We start from the raw sequence: 22833 nt of genomic DNA, 5'->3' as shown, positions 1-22833 counted from the left end.
ATTTCACTCGCGTCATGGCCTTTTGGGGAGCCGTGTGCTGCAAGGGCGCGCCGCCGTCCGAGGACACGGAGCTGTACATAGACGACGAACGGCTTGTTCGCGAGGCTGCCTTTGATGACGTACGTACCATATGTTCCCACTGACATTTTGTGCTTGCAGTGCTCCCCTCCCTGGGCTATGTGAGGTTTTTCTCCTCCTTCCCCCTCCCTTACAGCCAGTACTGGGCGAGTGAGCGAATAGCCACCGCAGCCGTGTCGGTATGGATCAGAATTGAGTGGTTGGTCTGCGGCTGGAAGGAGGGACCATGCTGCCAGGTCGGGAGAGGAAGCGGGGAGAGGCAGGTGGGCTGGAGGGGGACTTACTGGGTGGTGCGGACGGGCGGGGGACGGGAGCAGGACCTGCGGAGGATCAAGCGACTGCGTGCGCAGCAAAAGGTTAATGGTGTTCCGTTTGACTATGCCTTTGTCAACGAGGCCAAGAGCCGGGCGGAGATGACGGCGCCCGAGCCCGAGTGGGGCTCGCTCGACGCATACAAGGTCCACTGGGACGAGCTGCTCGGCGAGGGCGCGTTTGGAGCGGTGTATCGTGCGGTGCGGCGGTCGGACCGGGCCAAGGTTGTGGTCAAGACCATCAAGCCGGAGAAGGAGAAGCCGGCAGCGGTGCGGCAGGAGGTGATGATGCTCAAGCTCCTGGGCAAGGGCCCCAACATTGTGCAGATGTATGACACGGTGATGCAGCCGGAGACCGGGCTCAAGGCGCTGGTCTTTGAGCATGTGGACAACCCCAAGTACAAGAAGGTCTTTGCCGCCATGTCCAACACCGAGGCGCGGTCGTACCTGTACTCGCTCGCCCTCGCCATCCACTACACCCACTCGCAGGGCATTGTCCATCGCGACATCAAGGCCGGCAACGTGCTGTACAACCCCAAGACCCGCGATCTCCGGCTCATTGACCTCGGCTTTTGCGCTCACTTTATGCCCAATGTCGAGTGGACAAACTGGCCGGGCACCCGCTCGTACAAGGCGCCTGAGCTCTTCCTCCACTACCGGTACTACGACTACCAGTCGGACATGTGGTCGTTTGCATGCATCATGGGCCAGATCATTTTCCAGCGCCGCTCCATGTTCGAGTCGGACCGCGGCGGCGACGACCGCGAGCTCGGCAACCGCAACCACATGGTTGCCGTGTGCAAGGGCCTCGGCACTGCCGACTACATCCGCTTCCTCAAAAGTATGGCTCGACGCTGCGCGCCCGCGAGAAATATCCCATCCGCCTGTTTAAGGCCGAGCGCTGCAAGTCGTCGCGCGTCAACTGGTCCATGCTCGTCAACAGGACCAACAAGCATTTGGCCTCGCCCGATGCCATCGATCTCATTGACCAGCTCCTTGTCTACGACCACGAGCTCCGCTACACTGCCCGCCAAACCCTGGCCCACCGCTACTTTGACCCCATCCGTTCGCTCGAGTACACCCAGCTGCTCTTCTCTTCGGGCCGCTTCTCGTCGCTTGTCGAAGAGTCGACCCGCTACACCATCTCTCCCTCGGCCTCGTCGCGCTCGGCCTCAGCTTCGGGCTCTGGCTCCGGCTCCGGCTCCAGCTCCGGCTCCGGCTCTAGCTCTAGCTCTAGCTCTGGCTCTGGCTCGTATGCCTGCCACTTTGACGTCTCGCCCAACATCGAGTACGACCGCGACTCGTCGTGGTCAGATGACGACCAGTCGGACTCGGCCTCGCAGCCGCGCAAGGCCAAGTCCAAGTCCAAGTCCAAGTCCAAGTCCAAGTCTAAGGATTCCAAGGATGCAAAGTCCAAGGCCAAGGCCAAGGCCAAAGCCAAGGAGAGCAAGCCCGCCAAGGACGGAAAGGCATCCAAGGCCAAGGCCAAGGCCAAGTCCAAGTCCAAGTCTAAGGATGTCAAGGATGCAAAGTCCAAGTCCAAGGCCAAGGAGAGTAAGCCCGCCAAGGACGGAAAGGCATCCAAGTCCAAGGCCAAGAAGCGCGGCAAGTCGAGCAGACAAGCCAAGCTGTCAGCGTCGTCGTCGACCATCGAAGCGTCGTCGGCAGCGGCGGCTAGGCCGCCCAAGGCCGAGTCGCCGCGCTCCGGCTACGAGTTGAGCTCGCCTCCGCGTCCCGCAGGACGCAGGTCCAAGCCCGTGACGCTTTCGTCACCGTCAGACTCGTCATCATCGTCAGACGACAACAGGCTGTGATGTTGGCTCACGGCTGCGCTTTAAACTCCAGCCGCCCGCTCCTCCTCACTGCAAGCACGCCGGCCACCGTCTGCGACGCGCCAGGCACGAGGGCAAGCACCGCCTCGACGCCACGCCGCCGCGGAGGGTATGTTCGCTGCGCCACCGCTGTGATGAGCATCGAGACAGCTCGGAGCCGCAAGACCTGCGGAAGCGCATCCAGCGCCTCGTCTGCCACACACAGGCTCCCGTCAAGCCGCACCGCCACATGGGCCGCCCGCCAACTCGCGAGCTGCGCCTCGGCGGCATCGCGCATGTCGCGTAGGACAAGAGCAGTCTGAGCAAGACTTCCGGAAGCATCGACAACAGCGGCGGCGGGCAACCGCAGCGCAAGCCGCGCCCGAGTCCGCGCATACTTGGTCATCTCGTTCGACGGATCCGCAACCCATCCGCCGGGCGCGAGGCCAAAGGCCTCGCATGTTGCCTCGAGCTGCGCCCGGGTGTGCCGGGTGAGTGGTCGGGAAAGCCACGGCGGGCCGTCAGCTGAGAGATGTTCGCTTGTACGCACGTTGCGCTCCGCCAGCAAAGTCGGCGGCGGTCGCAGAACGGCCATAGCCGCCATGGCCGCCAGGCCGTCGACGCCCGAGGCCTGCCCGGCCCGAAGCAGAGTCGACTCGGCCACATCGTCCGCCGAGTGACCGGTGATGATGACATCGATGCCGCTTCTTGCAGCGTACCGCGCCATAGCTGCATAACGCAGCATCCGGCCGTGCTCCTGCGATGAGGGCGGCTCGTCAACGCGGAGCACAGTGCCTGCGCCCGGCGCCATCGCCGGGAGCAGCGGCGATCCAGGCAGTGATGCCACCCACGCAGCCTCCTCAGCTGCCTCAGCTCTCAAGCGATGGTCTACAGTCACCACGCTCGCCTCGGCTGCCGCCCCGGCCGCAATCCACTCGTCCACCAGCGCCGCCGCCGCCAGCGAGTCAGCCCCGCCAGACACCGCCACCGCCACCCGCAGCCGCCCACCCTCCCGCCTCACCGCGGCCAGCAGACCTGCCATCCGCTCAGCAAACACGCCAGCCGCTATCCGCACCGTCATCGAAAGACAGAACCAGCAGAGTGCAAGTGGCGTGACAAGAGGCCGCCTCGTCTCCGCCGCAACCGCAACGCCGCCGCGTCAAACCAGACTTGCCGCTCTGCCCGCCACCGCCAGGCTGCCACGGGTTTCACTCGCCGAAGTGCCGAAACCGAAAACGATACACAACCGGAACGAGCAGCAGCGGGTGGCGGTTGGCCAACTCCTTCCTCCCTCCCGCCACCACCGACCCGGTCTCCGTCTACCCTCTCCCCAAGAATACGACACCTCACTCACGCCCCTTCCACCTACCCACCCACACACACCCCAAACCCGACCCCCATACCTGCGCTCGTTCCCCATGGAGCACAAGGATAGGCTGGCACCGCTCGAGGTGGTGCAGCTGTCGGCGCTGCTCGACGACTGCGTGGGCTCGCTCTCGCTGTTGGGCGACATCACCCGCGACATCCTGGAGCAGCGGGAGGAGTTGGCGCAGGCGACAGGCGACGAGACTTCGCAGATCATTGCGGAGCAGAAGCGACTGGAGGCTCGATATGAGGAGCTACTCGCCCAGCGGGCGTCGTACAAGGCGCTGGCCAACAAGTCAAAGTACAAAGACGTCGAGGCCGAGCTGACGCAGATCGCGTACCAGCTTCGGCAATCGACCCAGCTACTCTGCCGCAACCTCAAAGAGAACCCCAACGTGGCCGACAACCTGCTCAAGATCCAGTCGGAGCGCCGCTCTCTCATCCACCTGCTGAAGGATACCCAACTCGAGCTCAACGAGCTCCACTTCCGGACCCTCCTCACCACCGTCCGTGAGGACAAGGCCAAGGAGGAGGGCCTGCGCCGGACCATCGAACGCGAGCGCGAGGCAACCGCCGAAGTCAAGCGCCTCTCTGCACAGCTTGCCGCCGTGGAGGCCGACAAGGACAAGATGATCAAGGAGCTCAACATCATCATCGCACGCAAGAAGACCGCCCTGCAAAAGGCCAAGAAGCAGGCGCTCTCCAACTACAACTTTTCGCGCAAAAGTACTCGGCTGTCAAGTACTCGCGCCGCAGGCAGTGGGAGGAGCGCGAGCGCGAGCTCGTTGCCGACATCGACACTCTTGACAAGAAGATTGCCATCGAGACAAACGTCCACAACAAGACCATGGGCTTCCTCGAGCGTCAGGAGCACAGGCTCCAGGAGGAGATCACAGCCTGGAACGACAAGTACTTTGAAGACATCGAGGCCAAGCGCAAGGAGGTTGAGTCGCTCAAGATCCAGCAGTCGCAGACCGTGGCAGAGATCGAGAATCTCACCCGCGAGTACGAGAACATGCGCGCCGTCGTCGAGGAGGACCACCGGCTCGCCAAGCAGCGCGAGGCTGCCATGCTCTTTGGCGTCCGCCTCGGTACCGCCGCCGCTCGCCTGCAGAAGCTCTGGCGTGGCCACCGCGTTCGCAAGAAGATCCTCGCCGCCCACACCAAGAAGAAGCGCAAGCGACCCAAGAAGAAGAAGTAAAGGCACCGTTGCATCGCTCCTCTCCGCTCCACTTTTCGCAGCCCGTTTACTTCCTGCTTGGCGGTCATATGCCTTTACTCGGCCTTGTGAAGCAGCCGGAACAGCTTGTGGGTTGTGACGGTGAGCGCGAGGTTCTCGCGCGCAAACGCGGTCCAGTCCTCGGCTGACGACGTCATCATCACCCGCTTGCCAGCGCGGAGCGCCACAGCGGCGGCCTGCTGAATCGACGACGCCGCTGCTGTCATGGCCGCGGGCGGCGGCGGGACTGACGCGTCCACTAGACGGGTGATGATCTTGACCTGGTTGACCACCTGCGACATGCCCTGGATGATGATCGACTTGTTCTTGGTCGCGATGCACTCCACAAGCTCGTTCATGCACACGCCAAAGCGGAAGAGGTGCCGCTCGAGGCCGGTGAGGGCGTCGGCGTCGACGTTGGCTCCAAACGCCATGCCGCCGACTGTTGCCAGTGCGCCCGAAGATCTGCTGGCGCTCCCGCTCGCGTCGGCCCTGCTCCCGCCGCCCGCATCCCCCGCGCCTCCGCTCTCGCCACCGCTCGCGTCGTCAAAGTTAAAGTCCGACAGCGCGACTTGCGCTAGCGACTTGCGCGCCTCCTTTCGCCGCGACGCCTCAACCTCGAGAGACGCTGTTGCCGCAGCAGCTGCGGCGTCAACCTGCGACGCCTGCTCCCGAGCCGACGCCTCCCACATCGCCTCCAACGACGAGGTGTGAACGACTGCATCGTCATCGTCGGCAAGCACGGCCGTTGGTGAGATCTGCTGCAAGCCCACAATCGAGCGCCGATGCATGCGTGTTGTCTCGCGCCCGCGCCGGAGCTTCGAGTACTCCTCGTCAATGCCCGCGGGCGACGAGGCGCTGTCAGCCGCGGCCGCGGCCTCGGCCGATGCTGCGGCCTTGGAAGCTGCGTCGGCCGCCTGCGCCGCAGACTCGGCCGCGCTCGCACCGGGCCTCAGCGCCGGATCTGACGTCAGCAACTCTGGATACTTGTGGACAGGCGTGAACATGGTGACCGACCACGAGTCGTAGCCCTTGACCGACGCGAAAATCGTGTCGCCGGCGCAAACAAACGGCGACGTCGCCATGAGCAGATGTGACTCGACAAGCGAGCCGTTGATGAGCGAGCGGACCTGGGTGATACCCACGGAAAAGACAATGAGGAACGTGCCAAAGCAGGCAAACGAGATCGGCTCGATCTCCCAGTCGATGCGGAGGATCACAGCGCCGAGCGCATCTACAAGAACACCAAAAGACTGGAAGCAGAGAAAGACGCCGGTGCCAGGCAAGTAGAAAGCGTCCATCGGCACCGCGTCAAGCGCAGACGCCGTGTACATCGGGTACGGCAAGTAGAGCTGCTCCACCGCTCCGGCCTGCGCAGAGTCCGGCAGCGCCTCTGAAGTGAAATGGAAAAGGTAAACGCTGCCGGCGACTCGACACACTCGTAGCCGACAGCAAGGCCGGTGGGCGTAAAGGCCATGGCGTTGATGAGCGTGCCCTCGGTCCGGAGCGTGACAAGCGGCGAAAACTCGCGCGTGGCCGACATGCCGAAGACTTGGACCGCGCCATCAGGCACCGCCACCGCCACCACCCGCTGCCGCGCCACCACGCCGACCTCAAACGAGAGCGGCGACTTGACCGGAACAAGTGCAACCTGCGGCTGGCCAGCCGGGCCATCGGCGAGGAGCTCGCGGAGCGAGAACGCATACAGCCGCGCCGACGGCGGCGAAGTGAGGATGAGAAGCATGTTGAGCTCCGGCAGAAGTGCAATCTGGCCTACCTCAGCCAGATCGGTCACCTTGTGGCACTCGGACGTGTTGCCAGCAGTCTTGTACACGCCGGCAGGCGTGCCAAAGAACAGGATCTCATCGATCGAGTCAAAGCATGAGATGCGGTGTGGGAAAGCGTCGAGCATGGGAAAGAGCTGGAAGATCTGAGGATCAGCAACCGGGAGCGCCTGCAGGAACTGGCGGCCGGTCGACGCAAACTCGTACATGCGCTTCTTCTTGCGCTCAAAGGCCGACGGCGGAAGCTCGTTATAGATGTTGTCGAGGAGCACGGCGCGAGTCCGCTTCTCACGGATCTGGAACTCGGCACCGGCGCACGTCGCCGTCTGCCCGTTAATGCACTTAGAGAGGAGCCAGTCAACAAAGTCCGAGTCGCGCGGGTACTCAACAGCAGCCTCGGGCCCAAACGGTGGGATGCCCGGTCCGTTGGCTGTGGTCACCAGGTACGCGTTGGCGTCGGTCGGCGAGGGCTGGACCACCACAAGCACGTTGGTGTACTGCGACTTCATGGTCTGCACGTCGTACGGCGTCGTTCCGTCCATAAACACAATGACCACAATGTCGTTGCCGATGAATCGCTTCCGCTGAATCCGCTGCTCGTCCGTCGGATCATACTGCAGCAGCGTCGAGACGTGGAACATAATCTGGTGGTCGCCAAACGAGGTGGCGACCGAGGTGAGGCCCGAACCGTTGTTGCGGGTGTCCAGCTGCGCGGCGTATCCCTTGAAGCCCTGCAGCGTCACGCGCTCGCCGAGCAGGTCGAGAAACTCCTCAAAAGCCTCCGACCCGTTGCGGTTCGAGAACATCTCGTTCTCGTCGGTCTGCCCGTGCTTGGCAAACAGCACGCCAATCTTCATCGTCAGTTGCGGTTCGTCGCCGTTCTCCACAGACACCAGCGCAGCCTCGAGGCCTGGCGCCGGGTACACCACCTTGGAAAAGAGCTTGTAGCCGCGTGCGTAGATCGCTGGCGCCACACGCTGCAGCAGCTCCGGGAACCGCAGCGAAGTGTTGGACGCCACAGACACAATCCGCCGCACAATCGCGTCCTTGCTCCACACAATGACCCAGTACTGGTTACCGAGGCCTGGAATCGTCGTCAACATCGTCGAGACAATGACAACCGAGCCACGGAAGGCCTCTGACTTGGCCACAAAGTTGTCGTGGACGTTGCCGGCAAAGAACCGTGCGTACCACCGCGACTCAGACGCCGGATTCTCCACGTACGCCGTGAACAAGTCCGATTTGGTGTACACCCGCTTGGTTGGCACGTCGCGGGCCCAGGTGACGGTTCCGGTCACCAAAGGCGCCCCCCTCGGGTCGTAGTACTCAGGCTCGGCCTGCCCACTCCTGCCCTCGTCCAGCAGCGGAATGTGCTGCGTCCCCGATGTGTGTCGCGTGTCAGGCGGGTTCCATCCAGCGAGCTCCCGCGACGGCCCGCGCTCCACCGCAATGACCTTGACTGCAATCGACACCATGCCGCCGCCAACAGAGCCGAGCCAGACCGACGACCGCATCAGCTTGCCCATCCGCGGCAGCGGAATGGCAATCTCCCCCAGCACCGCCACCATCGCGCCTGGTCCAGGCCCGCCCAAGCTCCCAGTCAGCCGCCGCGATCCGCCCGAGTCGAGCGAAAACGACGCCGACCGCCCTTCCGAAGATGCCACCGCCGCCAGCGGCGACGAGCTCTTGAGCGCAAGCGAAGCCCGCGCAGAGAGCGGTGCAGAGGTCAGCCCCAGAACCTCGACGCTCACGTCTGCAGAGTTGAGCATCGGCCCACGCTCGAGTGCAAAGACAAAGGCCTCTCCAAAGGTTACATTGGCCTCTACAGGCCGCGCTCGCGTCCGCTGCAGCAGCGGACCCACCCTCACGTTGGCCAGTAACGCCACCGCGGTCTCGGCCACCACCTGTGTCGCCTCTCCCACTGCCGTGCATGCCGTCGCCCTTGCTGTGAGTCACCACCCTCCACCCTGTGCCCCCTGGCCTCCCGTCCGCGTTCTGTGCGCAGCTGCCTGTTTCTTCGCCACCACCTCCCACCCCCCCCCCCCTCCCTCCCCCCCCCCCCCCCCTCCCGCACACCGGTCGCCCCAAACCCTATGCCACCGCGCCATACCATGGACATAGACCAACGCCATGCTGCACCGGGCAATGGAGAAGGAGAGAGAGGCGGTGGGGAACGACAAATTGTAGGCGCGAGCAAGGTGGGTGTGAGCGTGAGCGTGAGCGTGGGACGACGAGCGGCGTGCCAGCCAGCCAGGCCATTCTGTGGGGGGGCTGGAGCCTGCCGATGGCTAACACTTTGTGACCGCAAGAGGCCAACACTGCTTGGTGGCACATGCATCGTTGAGGAAAAAGGATGGCGTGAGAAAGACTCGCCTCAAGCCGCTGCCGCCGCTCCAAGCAGCTGTGGTAGTCTGGCCAGGCAGGATTTGGCCGAATTGGGTTGGCCGACGCCTGTGCTCGGGTGGCGTTGGTGGCAACAACAACACCAGTGCCCGACGCAAAAACCCAGCGCGTTGCGCCGCATGGCACAAGTTTGCGGGAGTGGTGAGGCGAGAAACGGAACAAGAAACGAATGAGGTTGGCGGTGACAGCGAAACGGCGCTTGGGTGGCAGCGGGGAGGGAGGGGGGCAAGGCGAAGAGCAGGAAGCACCCGTCTTCTGCAAAGCAGGTTGTTACAAGTGGAGACGGAAAATGCACACGACATTCTTGGGCTTCACACTGGTGCCGCTCATGGCGAGCCTAGGGTGGTTCGTGACCCGCAGGATGGCGGGCGAGTCTGTGGTGGATGAAAATGGGAAGAACAGGCGGGCGGTGGCTACAGCCAACACTCGTGCCAAGCGGGCGCTGATCGCGGCAACTATTCTGGTCCTCATTGCGCTACTGCTGCCCGGAAGAAGCTCGCGAAGGTCCGCTGACGAGCAGGCCAGTGAGCGGCGGGTGATGCAGCCCGGCGACAAGCTGGACATGGTGTCGCGGTCGCGCCAGCTCTCCGACTCAGACAGTTTTGTCGAGTCGGTCACGTCTGTGCTTGGCAGATCGTCCAAGCGGTCTAAGTACAATGGCCTACTGTACACATGGTCGGATACCAAGTCGCTGGACACGTTTCGGCAGTGGGCCTTTATCAAAGAGTGCTACGCGGCCAACTACGGGTACGAGTCGTTGTGGGATACGACGCCAGCGGACGTGCTCGAGTACGAGATTTCGGTTCTTGGACTCCGCAACAACATCCTAAGCCTGTTTGGCCTCCCGGTCTCCGAGTCGCCGTACTCTGCCTTTGACTTTATTCCGGATGAGGTGCTGTATTCGTACGACGACACGTTCTTCGCGTCGTCGAACGTGCTCCTTCTCCTCGGCCTCATTGACGAGACCGGTACCAAGCACATCCAGGGCAATGCGCCGATGATGAAAAAGGTGCACGTGCACTTGCAAGAGGTGCGCGACCAGATTTCCAAGCACGACCCGCTGCCCTCGCTGCTCAGCAATTTTGTGGTGTCGGTGATGAGGGCGGGCACGGGCCCGGCGAACACCCGCTCAGTAGAGGCAATGGCAAAGGTCATCCTTGACGAGGGCCCATCGGTAATCAAGGAACTCCATTCGTACAGGCACATTGCCACCCGCGTCCAGCAGAACATCAAGTCGGCCATGGAAGTGGTCTTCTCCGCCATCGACAGCAAACTTGCCGACGCCAAGGGCGAGCAGGCCTACGTCCTCGCCCACGTCCGCAGTCTCATCGAGGACAACCTTGAGCAGCTGAAGAGCCTCATGATACAGCGGGCCAACCGAGTTGTTGCCCTCGGCAACTTGCTGATCGAGCCCAAGTTCAAGGCTAAGACCGACGAGGTTGATGAGCTCAGCACCGGGTCGGCCAAGGGAGACCTTGGGTGGTACAATCTTGGTCCGCAGTGGTCAACCCTCTCCAACATGTTCAAGTTTTTCGAGCGGGACAACCTCGATTTTGTGTGGATGACCGGCGGTGACCAGTACCTGCAGCGGACCGACGTCGACATTGCCGATTTTCTCGACCTCGCTCCGGACAAGGACATCATCATCATGGACGAGCCGCATTGGCCGCAGCAGCGGTCCATGTCGTACGGATTTGGCGGTATGGTCTTCCGCAACACCCCGTGGGCCCGCGCTTTTATCGCTCGCATGTTCGCCAAGCGTTGGCGCTTCCTGGTGTGGGACGACAACTCAGCGCTGACCGAGACCATCCTGGAGGTGTTTGGTGAGGAGGCCGAAGCCCGTGGCGAGAAGGGCTATGACGGCGAGTGTATGTCGCTTTGTGAGCTCGACAAGCCGTACGGCATGAGCACCGACTTTTCCAAGTTCGCCGTCGGCTCACCCATAGTCAACGCCTATTCAAGCTGCTTCTTCGACAACCTCGACCGCCTCGCAGGCCCTTATGGCAAGCGTGGACCCAAGTCCAAGCTCAAGCTCCACAACATGCTCGAGAACTCACTCAATCTCAACTGCTGGTCGGCCCTCACTGGGGATCCACGCATGGATCTCTCATGGTGCATGACGGTTCACTTTAATGGGCTCGGCTCTAAGCGAGCCCCGCTCGTCAACTCGCTTGGCCTCTGCAACAACATCACCGCCCACTCGACCTCATGCTTTGACTACCAGTACATGCCCGTCACGGAGTGCTACAAGTACTGGGCATGAGCCGTCTGGTCTCGCTCGTCAGAACAACAGAACAACAGAACAACAGAACAACAACAAAGGAGCCACCCTTTTTGCGCGTTCATGCAACACAACAAAGCATCCAAGCCCGTGCCTCATAGCCCCCTCCCGTACCGTTCCCGTGGCCTTGCGCTTCCATCGCCGCTCTGCCGGGTCACACCGCGCCGCACCAAGCTCCGCACTCCAGTCAACGTAGAAAAAGGAGCCGGTCACGTTTTCAGCCTCGACAACCTTTGTCTCCCAAAAGCACCTGACGCCAAGCCAAACACGTCAGCCATGTCCGCCTCTGCCTCCGCCTCGCCACTCCCGCCACCGCCGGGCTCACTCATTCTCGTCACAGGAGCCAATGGCTTCCTCGCTACCCACGTCGTCGCCGACCTCCTTGCCTCCGGCTACTCGGTCCGTGGCACCCTCCGCCCGTCGAGCCTGGCCAACGAGTCCAAGACGGCCCACCTCCGTGCGCTCGCCGACAAGTACCCCGAGCTCACGCTCGAGCTTGTGCCGGCCGAGCTCGACGACGTCGAGGCGTTGACTGCCGCCGCGGCAGGCACTGCTGCAGTCATGCACACGGCCTCGCCGTACGTGCTCGATGTCAACGATCCCGTCGAGGAGCTGCTCCGGCCGGCGGTCATGGGCACGTACAACACCCTCGCCGCCGCCGCTGCCTCGCCCTCGGTCGCCCGTGTCGTTCTCACCTCGTCGATGGCGGCGGTGACCGACTCACCCGACAATGGCCACGTCTACACCGAGACCGACTGGAACGTCAAGTCGACCGTTGCGCGCAACCCGTACTACGCCTCCAAGGCTCTCGCCGAGAAAGAGGCCTGGAAGTTTGTCGGCTCACCCATTCCGCTGCCTGACCTGCCCACCGACGGTCTTATCGAGACGCCGCCACCACCGGCGGCCGTCAACTTTGACCTCGTTGTCATCAACCCGTTTGTCATTGTCGGGCCCGAGCCGAGCCCTGCAGTCAACACCTCTAACGGCATCCTGCGCGATATCATGGACGGCAAGTATCCCGCAACCATGGATCTCAACTGGTGCTTTGTCCATGTCCACGACGTCGCCCATGCCCACACGCTTGCACTGACCAACCCGGCCGCCCAGGGCCGCTACCTCACCGCGCACGATGCCATTTCCATGGCCGACACCGTCGCCCTACTCAAGACAAAGTACCCGGACCATCCGCTGCCCAAGCGCGACCTCTCGTGCAAGATCGGAACCGGCCTCACCAAGATGGCGTCATACTTTCAGCCAAAGGCTGTTGGCTCTTACCTCCGCACCAACCTTTCCAAGGTCTGCCACCTCGACAACACCAAGGTCCGCGAGCTCGGCCTCGAGTTTACCCCAGTCAACGAGACCATCGTCAGCGCCGTCGAAGATCTGCGGACTAACGCCAAGCTCAAGGTCGAGGTCGCTACTGTGACTGATGGCGTGCCATCGCTCCCCTCCTAGTCATGAATGCCATTGACATGGCCTTCCTTCCCTCCCTCACGTTCAGTTTCCCGACCACACACTGCGCAACCCAGTAACCGCGCCCGATCGACTATCAGTACCACATATCATACCATTTCTTTCATCCCCAGACCCATTCCCTGCCCCGCAATTGCAGCCGATACGTTTCATCCCTCTTCACCCTCGGACACGTCTGGTCGGCCACAAGCGGCGCCTGCTCGTTCGTCCCGCCACCCCACCCTTTCCCCGTGCGCCGCGTCCCGCCCTCGCCCGCATGGCCTCTGGAAGCGGGCAACGGGTTGCGCCACCGTGTGCGCTCTGTTTTGCCGACTACACAGTATGTATGAAGCCGTCTGGCGGTGAGGCATGCGACCGGTGCGCCTCCGCGGGCACGCAGTGCATGCTCGCGCCGGATGAGCTCTCAGCTCGCGTCGAGCTCCGGGCGGCCGCCGACGCCGCCCGCGGTGCGAGGCGATCAGAGGCTGCGGGACGAGTGCTTAGCTTTTTGAACAGGCTAGAGCGGGCGTCCGAGGACCAGGCAGCGAACCCATCGTGGTCCGGATGGGCGCCGGCTATCTCCCATCCAGTCCTTCGCCCGCTCTTTCTCGACTCGCACCGCAACATCCCGGACGAGGCCATCGTCGCCGCCCTTGCCTCCACTGCCGACCGAGGCATCCAGAAAGATGTGGCGAGAGCCGGCTACGTTGTTCCGGCCGAGCAGGACAGTACCGTTCGGCTGCACGCTGTCGCCATAGATTGTGTGGCGTCTGTCATCCGCAGGGCGCTTGGCGTCGCCACCAAGGACGACGACCGCGAGCGCACGCTTCTGCGCGCGAGGCGAATGGCGCGCGCGGTGATTGCCGAGTGGGAAAGCCGACTTCCGGGCGTCTTTGTGTCGTTCCATGCCTCCCTCGCGTCCATGGAGCTTGCTGCACGGCTGGCCGCCCGTCCGCTGTCTGCTGCTGCGCTTCGGGCTGTCATCCTCATCCCCGAGCTCCGAGCGCTAGCGCTCATCGCAAGGAACCCGTTGCATGCACTGAGCCGTGCCACGGGCGTTCCTGTGGAAGTTTTTGCCACTCGGGTGTTCCTCTTTCTCCTTCCCGACTACGAGGTGCCCGACGCCATTCTTCCGCCGTGGTACAAGCCACGCCATATCGAGATCGCGATCTCCGCGCTGGGTACCCGCATCGCCGACGTCATTGCCTTTAGCGCCAACGCGAGGAGTAGTAGCTCGGCCGCGGCAAGCGCTTCGTTCTCTTCGACTATGATCCCGGCACCGCTGTGGTGGATGCAGGACGCAGCAAGACCGTCGCTCTCGCTTGAGAGCCAGCGGATGGCCTTTGTCCACAAGTTGGAGCACTTTACCGACTCTGCAGCAAATCAGCGGCATGGTGCATGACCATGGGGATGGGCTCTGGTGGAAGCATGTCGGCGCTCTGCACCGCAAGTGCCACTACTGATGCACCATAGTCGCCGACAAGCTCATCGTCTGTCGGCAGTGCGCCAACGGCAAACGCCCAACCGTCGGCAACCTTGCCGGAGAGAGTGATGCTCAGTTGCAGTGGCTCGACGACACCACGTGTCAGCTCCATATCAGCTAATACGCCACCGTCGGCCAAGGCGACGTCAATGTTGGCCAGACCGTAGGCCAGACCGTCGCCGAGCGCCTTGACAATCGCCTCCTTGACCGCCCAGGTAATGAAGAAGGTCTTGACTCTTGCCCGCCAGCCTAGCTTTGGCGAGCGGAGCGCAGCGCGCTCGGCAGGCGTCAACACCGATGCAAAGTCGGTCAGGTACGTCTCGACAGCGCTCAGTGCGTCTGTCTCCGAGGCGTTACAATCGAGGCCGCGGACTGCGAGCGTGACAACATCAATGCCGACTCGCGCATCGGGTGCATCCGACCCACACCCGATCGCAGCGCCGACGACCCACCTGCCGTGATGGGAGATGTTGGCGTCGACGCCGGGCGCCGGATCAGCCAGCTGCGGCCGGCCGCGCTCAGTTCGATGCAGCACCAGATCCAGGCCACAAGGATCGGCCTCGTTCCCAGCCAGCACCGTGGCCAGCAGCAGGCGCAGCAGCAGACGGCCACAAGCCGATGCCCGGGCGTCACGAGGAAAGACAAAGCGTGCAATACGGGCGGCCTCTATGGGGTCGAGGGCGGCGGTGACAGCGACCCATGTGTGAGGCGAGGGCTCCCAGCCTGTGCAGTCGACGGCGTGGAGGAGGAGGAGGGGGAGGGGGAGGGGAGCTTGAGCAGCCATGAGAAGGGAGGGGGGGGGGGGGGGAGAGAGCGGTGGCAGAGACGCACACTTCGCTCTGACCAGTCGGCGGGGAGGAGAGACACAGGAGAGACAGAAGAGGCCTGGCTGGTTGCTGGTGCGTGGTTGTTGCTGTTGGCTGGTGGCTGGTTGCTGTTGACTGGTGGCTGGTGGCTGTGGCCTGCTGTCTGCTGTCTGCTGTCTGCTGTCTGCTGTCTTGCTCATGGCCGAGAGCGAGAGCGAGGGCCAGCGGCTGGAAGCTGCCCTGGGCATGGTGGACAACGTCATGGAAGAACTTCGCCAGGTGACCGTCACTGTCGAGGAGTTCCAGGGAGAGGGCTCGCAGATGGCTTTGAATGCGCGGATGTAGGTTGGGAAATGACGATGGTGGGGGAGGGGGAGGGGGAGAGGGGGGAGGGGGGGAGACGGGAGGAGGGGGAAGGGGGCGGGGCGATCTGCAAGTGCCTTCGCTTTCGCGGCTACAGCTACAGCTGCCGCCTTCCACTCACATCTTCTACTTCTCCCTCTACTACTGGACAGCAATTCGATCATTCAACTGTACGCAGACATCGATACCGCAGCAGCAGAGCTGACGTCCACCGTCCCGCGCCAAGTCGTCCACTACGTCGATCACGGCCTGGCCACCGACGCGTTCTCGACTGCCAATCTCAACAAGCTCAAGGAGCTCAACACCAAGGTCCACGGCGAGGTTGTTGCCCTCGATGCCTTTGCCTCAGCACTGCATGACGCCCTGGCGGCAAGTGGGCAGCTACCGCCGGACGATGCTGCAGACCGCGTCTCTGCTGCCGACGACGCCGCATAAAGGGACCATCGGCCGCACTTACATCCGCTTGCGGCGCGCATCGGAATCATCGTCAAGGTATGCCAGGTATGCATACACCGCAATGACAGCGTTGACGGACACCACCGCCGCCAGCCCGCCATAGAGGGTGGCGTCCGAGTCGGTGATGTCTGGAACCATTGCCGGCAGCACGCCGTACCGCACCGCATACAGCACACCCAGTGGGACCACAACCATGGCTGCAGACGTGGTCAGCAGCCGCCGCACCACAGGTGCATTGTCCGGTTCGCTATGCTTCCTCGGTCCGTCCCGCCCACACGCCGCCCACGCCACGTCCGCCGCCGGTGTGAGCACCACACACACACACACACACACACACACACACACACACACACACACACACACACACACACACACATAACATAACATCACATAATATCACACTACCTGCCCAACTTACTCAAGGATGCGCTTGATGCCCTCCCCAAAGCTCGGCTTCTCGCTCGGCTTCTCGCTCGACGCGGGTTCACTTGCCGCGCTGCTCATGAGTGCAGTGTGGCCGCGCCAGCTGTCTCGCCGGGGGGCTGGCCGGCGGTCGACGCCGCCTCGTGCCTGGCGCTATCGTCTATGGCAGGCTGGACCGCACCCAGAGGCGGGGCAAGGGCAAATATCCGGTCAAGGATCCGCGACGGGAGAACTCCGGCTAGCGAGTCGCGGGTGAGTCTCAGGTCCTGGGCAGCGCAAGCGACGGCGGTGGTCGCCAGCGCTTCGAGCGACGGCACCCCAATCTGGACGACCGAGACCTTGTTGGTCCGGCGGAGCGACGACTGATTGTTGCCATCGTTGTCAAGGCAGCCACCAAACAGAACCAGCCGCTGAGTATACGAATCGTAAACCGACGAGTGAAAGTAGGTCGGCGGCGGGAGACCGGGGCCGGTGGGGATGTGGATGGCGCCGTGGATCCGAGCGCGGCTCGCGTCGTCAAGGGTGGGCGCAGGGCCGGGAGAGGCAGCGTCATAGGCAGCGTCGACAGCACCAGCTGTAAACGAGGCGGCAGCGCCTTGACCAGAGCCGGGGGGCGTCATCGGACCAAAGCCTCCCGGAGCCACGGCATCGAGCAAGCCCTGGACGTTGTTGAGAACACTTTCGTCACCTTCAAACGAGCCGGCCGACTCGGAGTACTCGTCGTACTCATCCGAGCCGGCGTCGTCGCTCTCATCGTCATCTGTGCCGTACTCATAGTCGTATTCGCCCAAACCGTCGTCGAGGTCATCGTCGAGAACAAGGGCTGCGACGCCGGGCTCGCCGTCGGCGGCCGGCTCGGGTTCGGGCAGCGTTGAAGGCGCAATGAGACAGGACCAAGCGCCGGTCGCCAGATCCAGCTGCCACAGGTCGTCGAGAACGACGGAGCCGGTAGTGCCACCATACATGTATCCGACGTTGCGGACTGAATCGTACGACAGCGAGTGACACCGCCGTGGCATCGGCTGCTGCGGCCGCGTCGGGTTAGACGGGCTGGCAACCTCGTCGTCGGTCGGCAGACCTCGCCCGGTCAGACTCGGGGGGACGATGCGCCGCCACTCACGGGTGGCAAACTCGTACGTGTACATAGAGATGGCGACCGGGACGGACGTCGGAACTTGGAAGAACGTCTCCATGATGTCGTCCTCGTCGATGCTCCACCCAAAGCGTCGACGGAAGGATGGCGGCATGTCAATGTCGGAGAGGCGGAGAAAGACGAGAGGTGAGACGGCACCACCGCCGACAATCCACATGTGAGTGTGGGTGGCAATGGCTGCAGCACGATAACGGCCGTGTGGTGCACAGGGTGGAACCGGCTGGCCTGCAGCCATGGCGGCCAACGGGTCGGCGCCGCGGTACGGTGGAACCAGCATCTGAATGGTCGACGCCGCGGCGTCGAGGCAGTAGAGGTTGGAGAAAAAGTTGCGGCCCGAAGTTCCGCCAAACAAATACAACTCGAGAGTGTCCGGGCGAAGGACCAAGGTCGAGCCGTAGCTCGGCTCGGGCGCCAGCGGCTCGCGGGCGACGCCGTCAAGCCCGGGGTACGGCGGATCGGCTTCGATGGGCACCAGTGGCGTCAGTGCCACCGAGCGCCACATCATGCGGTCGTGGCTCGAGTCTGGCCGGAGCATGGCCGCCAGCGAAACGGCATGAAAGGCTGCCGACGACGACAGGCCAAAGTCGACGTCCGAGCCACCAAACGAGAGCAAGATGGCGCCGTCCAGCACCGAGGTGTGCGAGATGAGTGACGATGGCGCAGGGTCGTCGCTCTCATCTTCCATCCAGTAGCGCACCGGCCGGGCATCGCGACCAGCCTCGGCCTCGGCCGATGCCGCTGCAGCTTCGCTGAGAGCGGTCTGCAGCTCGTTGTTGGCGGCCAGGCCCGCGGCGCCGGCGTTAAGGATGTGGGCGAGGAGGTCCGGGAGCATGTTGTTGAAGCCATGTCCTCCAGCCACAGGCGCTCCTGTGGTGGGGGGCGGAGCGGAGGAGCCTGGCGAGGATGCTTCCGGTGAGCGCGGCTTGTCTGCGCCGGCTGCCACCTCCCACTCGACGGTGTGGACCGAGAGACAATGGAGGTCGGTGAAGCGGACCCGCGGCGGGCGGTAGCCACCGAGAACGACCATGACGCCCGACTGCGGGTCAAATTGTGCCGAGTGGCCTGAGCGCCGCGACGGAGTCCGGGCCGCCATGGAGAGGGGGGAGGGGGGAGGGGGAGAGGAGTGGGGTCCTGCCTGCCGGGTGAGCGCTCGGAGTCGACGACGGCGGTGAAGGCGAGTGCCGGACATGGGTGACGGCGGCAAAGAGACGGACGCGGCTCGAGACGACGAATGTCAAGCGATTTACTTGCGGTTGGACTTGGCCTTCTTGCCCTTGCCCTTACCCTTGCCCTTGCCCTGATTCTGGCTGTTGCCGGTGACGTAGTCAACCTTGGCGTTGAGCGGGAGCGAGGAGAGGTTGACGCCGGCGGCGGCGGCGCGGGTGAGGAACTCGATGGACTCGGCGTCGGTGAGCGAGTCGACCTCGCCGGCGTCGATCTTGGCGATGGAGGCCTCGATGGCGCGGCGCTCCGAATCCTGCTTCTGGGCGCGGTCGATGTGGTGGCGGAGGCAGGTGGCGATAAAGTTACGCGACTCGATGACAACCTGGTGCTCCTGCGGGAACATGCTGCGGATGATGTCGTGGCGGGCGCGCTCGAGCTTGGCGGCCTGGTCGAACTGGCCGCAGCCCTGGTAGGCCTGGGCGAGGATGCGGATGGGGTCAGCGAGGACGCGTGCGCCGCCGCCAAAGATGGACTCGTAGATGAAGAGGGCATTGGTGGCGTAGATGCGTGCGACCTGCGGGAGCTGGAGGTCGAGGAGGGCCGACGCGAGGGCCTGGTCGATGTCGGCGAGATTGACCGAGGGGATCGAAGTGACGACTTCCAGGATGTTGCGGGCGCGCAGCAGGTACTTGAAGGCCTCGAGCGGCTTCTTGAGGGCGTGGGCGACCGAGCCGAGGATGTGGTAGGCGCGGGCGGTGACATCCGAGGCGACGCCGGTGACCCGCTCGGCGATGACAACCGACTTGCGGGCAAGGTGAACAGCCGAGACGGCCTCACCGGCCTGGAGCTCGATCATGGCCAGGAGGGTGAAGCAGCGCGCCATGTCCTCACTCAGCAGCGAGCCGGTGCGGCGGAGGCAGACGTCCTGGACGAGGCGAAGGTAGCGGACGGCGAGCTCGGGCTTGCCATGCTGGAGCGCCTTGGTGGCACGGTCGAGGGTGTCGTTGGTTGTGGCGGTGTCACGGTTAAAGTAGACGCGCGGCTGGAGGTCGAGGATGTGGGCGGGGGTGAACGGCACGCGCTCCTTGATAGCGAGCGGGGCAGCGGCGTTGAGCTGCAGGCCGGTCTTCTCGCAGAACGAACGGAGCGAGTCAAAGGCATTCTCGCCGGACCAAGTGTCGTTAGAGAGGATGTACGCCGGCGAGTCGTCGCCCTCGGCAGGCGCCGGGAACAGCTCGACGCCAAAGTGGGCGACGCCGCGGGCGTTGAGGAGCTCCCAGAGCGAGGTGCGCGTGAGCTCACCCATAAAGACGACGTCGTCCAGGGAGACGGTCTTGCCGTGAGCGAGCGCGAGGCGGCGGGCGGCGGCGGCGCGGGTGGCGGCGCGGGCCTTGCGGACCATGACCGGAGCATCGTCAGCGGAGAGCGACGAGGTCGAGAAGAGGCAGTTGAGGAAGTGGGCGGTAGAGGCGCCGAGAACGTGAGCGGGGACGTCGCGGACGAGGACGTTGTAGACGTCGGCAGCGACGGTGACGACCATCTCGGTGGTGACGAGCTTGACGGCGACTGCGGCCTGGGTCGGGATGCGGGCACGGACGCGGCCGAGGTATCGCGGCTGCAAGCCGTAGTCGGCCATCATGTCGGCGAGGGCGACCGCGTTCGACGGACGCTCGACCGAGAGCAGCTTCTTAACAACGGTCGGAACGACCTGATCGTTGACAAAGGCGCCGAGAGCCTCCAGGTTGGCCTTGTCGGCCTCGATAAGCTCGGCGTCGGCGTCGGGGAACGAGACCGAGCGGAAGAGGTTGACGTTGAACAGCATTGGCTCGAGCGGCTCAAACTCGGGCAGCTCGGCGGAAGGCTCGCCAGTGGGCTCGCCGGCCTCGGGCGCGGGCGCGTCGGCGGCGGCCTTGGCCTCGGCGGCAGCCTTGGCTTCAGCAACAGCGTCGCCGGCAGCAGGGGCGACTTCGGCGTTGTCGGCCGCAGGCGCATTGGGGTCGGCGTCGGCAGGCGCGTCAGCGTCGCCGGCAGCGGCCGAGCGGGCGGCAACGTGCTTGCGGGTGTACTCGATTCGGTGCTGGAGGGTGCGCGAGGCGAGGAACATGTGGAGGGCCTTGGGTGTGTGGACGATGTTGGAGTTGGCCGTGTTGTCGAGCCAGTTTGTGTCGCGTGGCAGGGCGCCGCCAAGGTCGATGATGTAGTAGCGGCCGTCGGTGCCCTTGATGCCCTTTGTCTCGAGCGAGGCCGAAGTGGTGACGGTCTCGCCGGCGCCGTCGACAACAGAGCGCGCGGCAATGTGGAGCTTTTCGGCGGCGTCGTTCATCTTGGCGATAAACTCGTCGTCGCGCCAGGCAAACGGCTGCGACGGCTCAGTCGAGCCGCAGAGGAGCTTGTCGGACCAGTCGCCGGTAAAGACGCCCGGAATGATGGTCTGGGCGACAACGAGGTGGCCGCGGAAGCGAATGACAACCGTGCCGACAGTGTGGAGGCCGTCGGGGACGGCGGCGGTGTAGAGGCGGACGGCGGCGAGGTCGTTGAAGGCCTGCTCGGCCTCGACGTCGTCGTTGACAATGGCGTCACGGGTGGCGGCCATGGTGCGGCCCGGCAGCTGGTAGAAGATCTTGCCGAGGAGGAAAAGGTGCTTGTGCGGCGGCTCGGTTGGGTTGAGCGGCGGAAGCGAGTTGAGGTTGAAAACGATGGTCTTGGCGCCGAGGGTAGCGGCCTCGACAAAGTCGGCGAGGGCGCGCGAGTACATGACGTCCTGCATGACGGCAGCCTCGGTGGAGCCGGCAGCCATGCCGGGCTGCGGCGAGCGGGCGACCTGGAACTCCTCGTTCCAGTCGCGGATCTGGCCGGCGGCAAAGTCGTTGACGCTCTTGTTGAGCTGCTCGTCGGCCCGGGTCGGGTCAAAAGTGTGCTCGGCCGGGCGGGCGGTCCACGAGAAGGTGGGGTACGGGGCAAGTCCGGACTCGAGGACGAGCTGACCCTCGGTGATGCGGGTGTTGTAGAGGGCACGGAAGGAGGACGAGATCGAGCTGAGGAGCTCAAAGAGCGAGTGGGCCTGACCGGAGCGGGGACCCTTGATCGGTTCGGGGTCAAAGGCCATACGCGAGGAGCCGTTAATGTAGAAACCGAACGGGTTGGCGGTGACGTGGACGACAGCCTCGGGCGTCGTCACCTCGAGGTAGAACAGATCGCCCTGCATGGCGCGGCTCTGCGGCGGAGGGTTGTAGCCAGACATAGCGATGTAGGTCGAGGTCTTGGCACGCTTCATGGCAAGCTCCGAGGCCTTGCCCTTTCCCTTGCCCTTGCCCTTGCCCTTGCCCTTGCCCTTGCCCTTACCCTTGCCCTTGTTGGTCGACGTGGGAATGCCAGCAGCAGCGGCCGACTCGAACAGCTTGGCGAGCTTAGTGGCGCGCCGCTTCTCCTCATCGCCCTCAGTCCCGGTCACCACCGGCTCGAGCGCCTTGGAGAGGTTGAACGAGGCGTCAAGCGCAGCAAGGACCGATGGCGAGCCGACCTTGAGCGAGGCCGGCGACGACGAGAGCGACGAGCCGGCAAAGAGCGAAGGCCAAACTCGTCGAGCGGGGCCATTAGGTCGTAGACGCGCTTGACATGGGCGAGCGCCGAGACCTGGTCGTACAGGTCCTCGACAATGACCACCGTCGACGGCGCATCGGCGTCGCACGAGACGCCCAGCTCGCTCAGCGGTGTGTACGGGAGGAGCGGCACGCCGTCGAGCTCAAAGACAAAGCACGTCAGGTGGCCGAGGGCCGCCACATGCTCGACCGTCCCGTGCAGGTCGAGGACCATCGACGCCGCAGGCAGCTGGAGGTTGGTCAGGACCAGGTTCGAGCGGTACTCGATGTTGATGTGGCACATGGCCGGCGCCGGTGCGATCGCAGCCGCGGCTGCTGCAGCCGCAGCGGCAGCGGCAGGTGCCGCCTCGTCGGCGGGCGTCACCTGCGGGGATGAAGCGTTGGGCTTGGCAGCGTCGCCCTCCATCTGGGTGCGGACATGGCAAAGGGGCGGGTGAGGCAGGAGGGGAGGCGACGGAGGGGTACATCGGGAATGGGGGGAGGTCGAGCAGAGTGTACGGCCGTGGAAGAGGGAGCCGGGGGCGGGAAGGATGCGTGGGCCACCATCACTAAACCCTGCAGCTGTGGTCAGGGGGATGGGCGTGCTCATCCTGTGACGCGGCAAGGGTGCAGGAGGCAGACAAGGGGAGAGGAAGGGAAGGGGGGGGGGGCCGGGGAGGGGGGGGGGGGGGGGGGCATGGAG

General features: G+C 64.0%; 10 protein-coding genes across 10 annotated transcripts; 4 read left to right on the top strand and 6 right to left on the bottom strand.

Moving 5' to 3' along the window:
- Positions 1-14: 14 nt before the first annotated feature.
- AMSG_03551 (CMGC/CK2 protein kinase) lies at positions 15-2242 on the top strand (the record flags this gene model as incomplete). The annotated part of the gene is made up of 3 exons (XM_013904444.1): positions 15-119; positions 396-1184; positions 1232-2242. 3 exons carry the CDS (start codon positions 15-17, stop codon positions 2201-2203), a joined length of 1866 nt encoding a protein of 621 aa, XP_013759898.1. The 3' UTR covers positions 2204-2242.
- On the bottom strand, positions 2211-3281 carry AMSG_03550 (PP-loop family protein; the record flags this gene model as incomplete). The annotated part of the gene is made up of 1 exon (XM_013904443.1): positions 2211-3281. One exon carries the CDS (start codon positions 3279-3281, stop codon positions 2211-2213), a length of 1071 nt encoding a protein of 356 aa, XP_013759897.1.
- Positions 3282-3618: 337 nt separating this feature from the next.
- On the top strand, positions 3619-4783 carry AMSG_03549 (uncharacterized protein; the record flags this gene model as incomplete). Its single annotated transcript, XM_013904442.1, has 2 exons — positions 3619-4301; positions 4442-4783. The coding sequence occupies 2 exons, from the start codon at positions 3619-3621 to the stop codon at positions 4764-4766; spliced, it is 1008 nt and encodes a 335-aa protein (XP_013759896.1). The 3' UTR covers positions 4767-4783.
- Positions 4784-4793: 10 nt separating this feature from the next.
- Positions 4794-8749, bottom strand: AMSG_03548 (uncharacterized protein). The gene is made up of 3 exons (XM_013904441.1): positions 8679-8749; positions 6220-8489; positions 4794-6175 (listed from the first exon to the last, which is right to left on the bottom strand). Exons 1-3 carry the CDS (start codon positions 8698-8700, stop codon positions 4841-4843), a joined length of 3627 nt encoding a protein of 1208 aa, XP_013759895.1. The 5' UTR covers positions 8701-8749; the 3' UTR covers positions 4794-4840.
- Positions 8750-9332: 583 nt separating this feature from the next.
- On the top strand, positions 9333-11234 carry AMSG_03547 (uncharacterized protein; the record flags this gene model as incomplete). The annotated part of the gene is made up of 1 exon (XM_013904440.1): positions 9333-11234. One exon carries the CDS (start codon positions 9333-9335, stop codon positions 11232-11234), a length of 1902 nt encoding a protein of 633 aa, XP_013759894.1.
- A 294-nt stretch (positions 11235-11528) lies between these two features.
- Positions 11529-13934, top strand: AMSG_03546 (NAD-dependent epimerase/dehydratase; the record flags this gene model as incomplete). The annotated part of the gene is made up of 3 exons (XM_013904439.1): positions 11529-12665; positions 13105-13902; positions 13929-13934. 3 exons carry the CDS (start codon positions 11529-11531, stop codon positions 13932-13934), a joined length of 1941 nt encoding a protein of 646 aa, XP_013759893.1.
- A 116-nt stretch (positions 13935-14050) lies between these two features.
- Positions 14051-14971, bottom strand: AMSG_03545 (4'-phosphopantetheinyl transferase; the record flags this gene model as incomplete). Its single annotated transcript, XM_013904438.1, has 1 exon — positions 14051-14971. One exon carries the CDS (start codon positions 14969-14971, stop codon positions 14069-14071), a length of 903 nt encoding a protein of 300 aa, XP_013759892.1. The 3' UTR covers positions 14051-14068.
- Positions 14972-15598: 627 nt separating this feature from the next.
- AMSG_11772 (uncharacterized protein) lies at positions 15599-15979 on the bottom strand (the record flags this gene model as incomplete). Its single annotated transcript, XM_013904551.1, has 1 exon — positions 15599-15979. The coding sequence occupies one exon, from the start codon at positions 15977-15979 to the stop codon at positions 15599-15601; it is 381 nt and encodes a 126-aa protein (XP_013760005.1).
- A 333-nt stretch (positions 15980-16312) lies between these two features.
- On the bottom strand, positions 16313-18481 carry AMSG_03543 (kelch domain containing 10; the record flags this gene model as incomplete). The annotated part of the gene is made up of 1 exon (XM_013904437.1): positions 16313-18481. The coding sequence occupies one exon, from the start codon at positions 18479-18481 to the stop codon at positions 16313-16315; it is 2169 nt and encodes a 722-aa protein (XP_013759891.1).
- A 136-nt stretch (positions 18482-18617) lies between these two features.
- AMSG_03542 (uncharacterized protein) lies at positions 18618-22557 on the bottom strand (the record flags this gene model as incomplete). Its single annotated transcript, XM_013904436.1, has 2 exons — positions 18618-22072; positions 22159-22557. The coding sequence occupies 2 exons, from the start codon at positions 22555-22557 to the stop codon at positions 18632-18634; spliced, it is 3840 nt and encodes a 1279-aa protein (XP_013759890.1). The 3' UTR covers positions 18618-18631.
- Between the last annotated feature and the right edge of the window lie 276 nt (positions 22558-22833).

The sequence above is a fragment of the Thecamonas trahens genome (assembly GCF_000142905.1).
Source record: "Thecamonas trahens ATCC 50062 unplaced genomic scaffold supercont1.13, whole genome shotgun sequence".
NCBI classification, from domain to species: Eukaryota; order Apusomonadida; family Apusomonadidae; genus Thecamonas; species Thecamonas trahens.
Note: the sequence above shows the minus strand (reverse complement) of the source record. Positions and strands in the feature narration are given on the sequence as shown.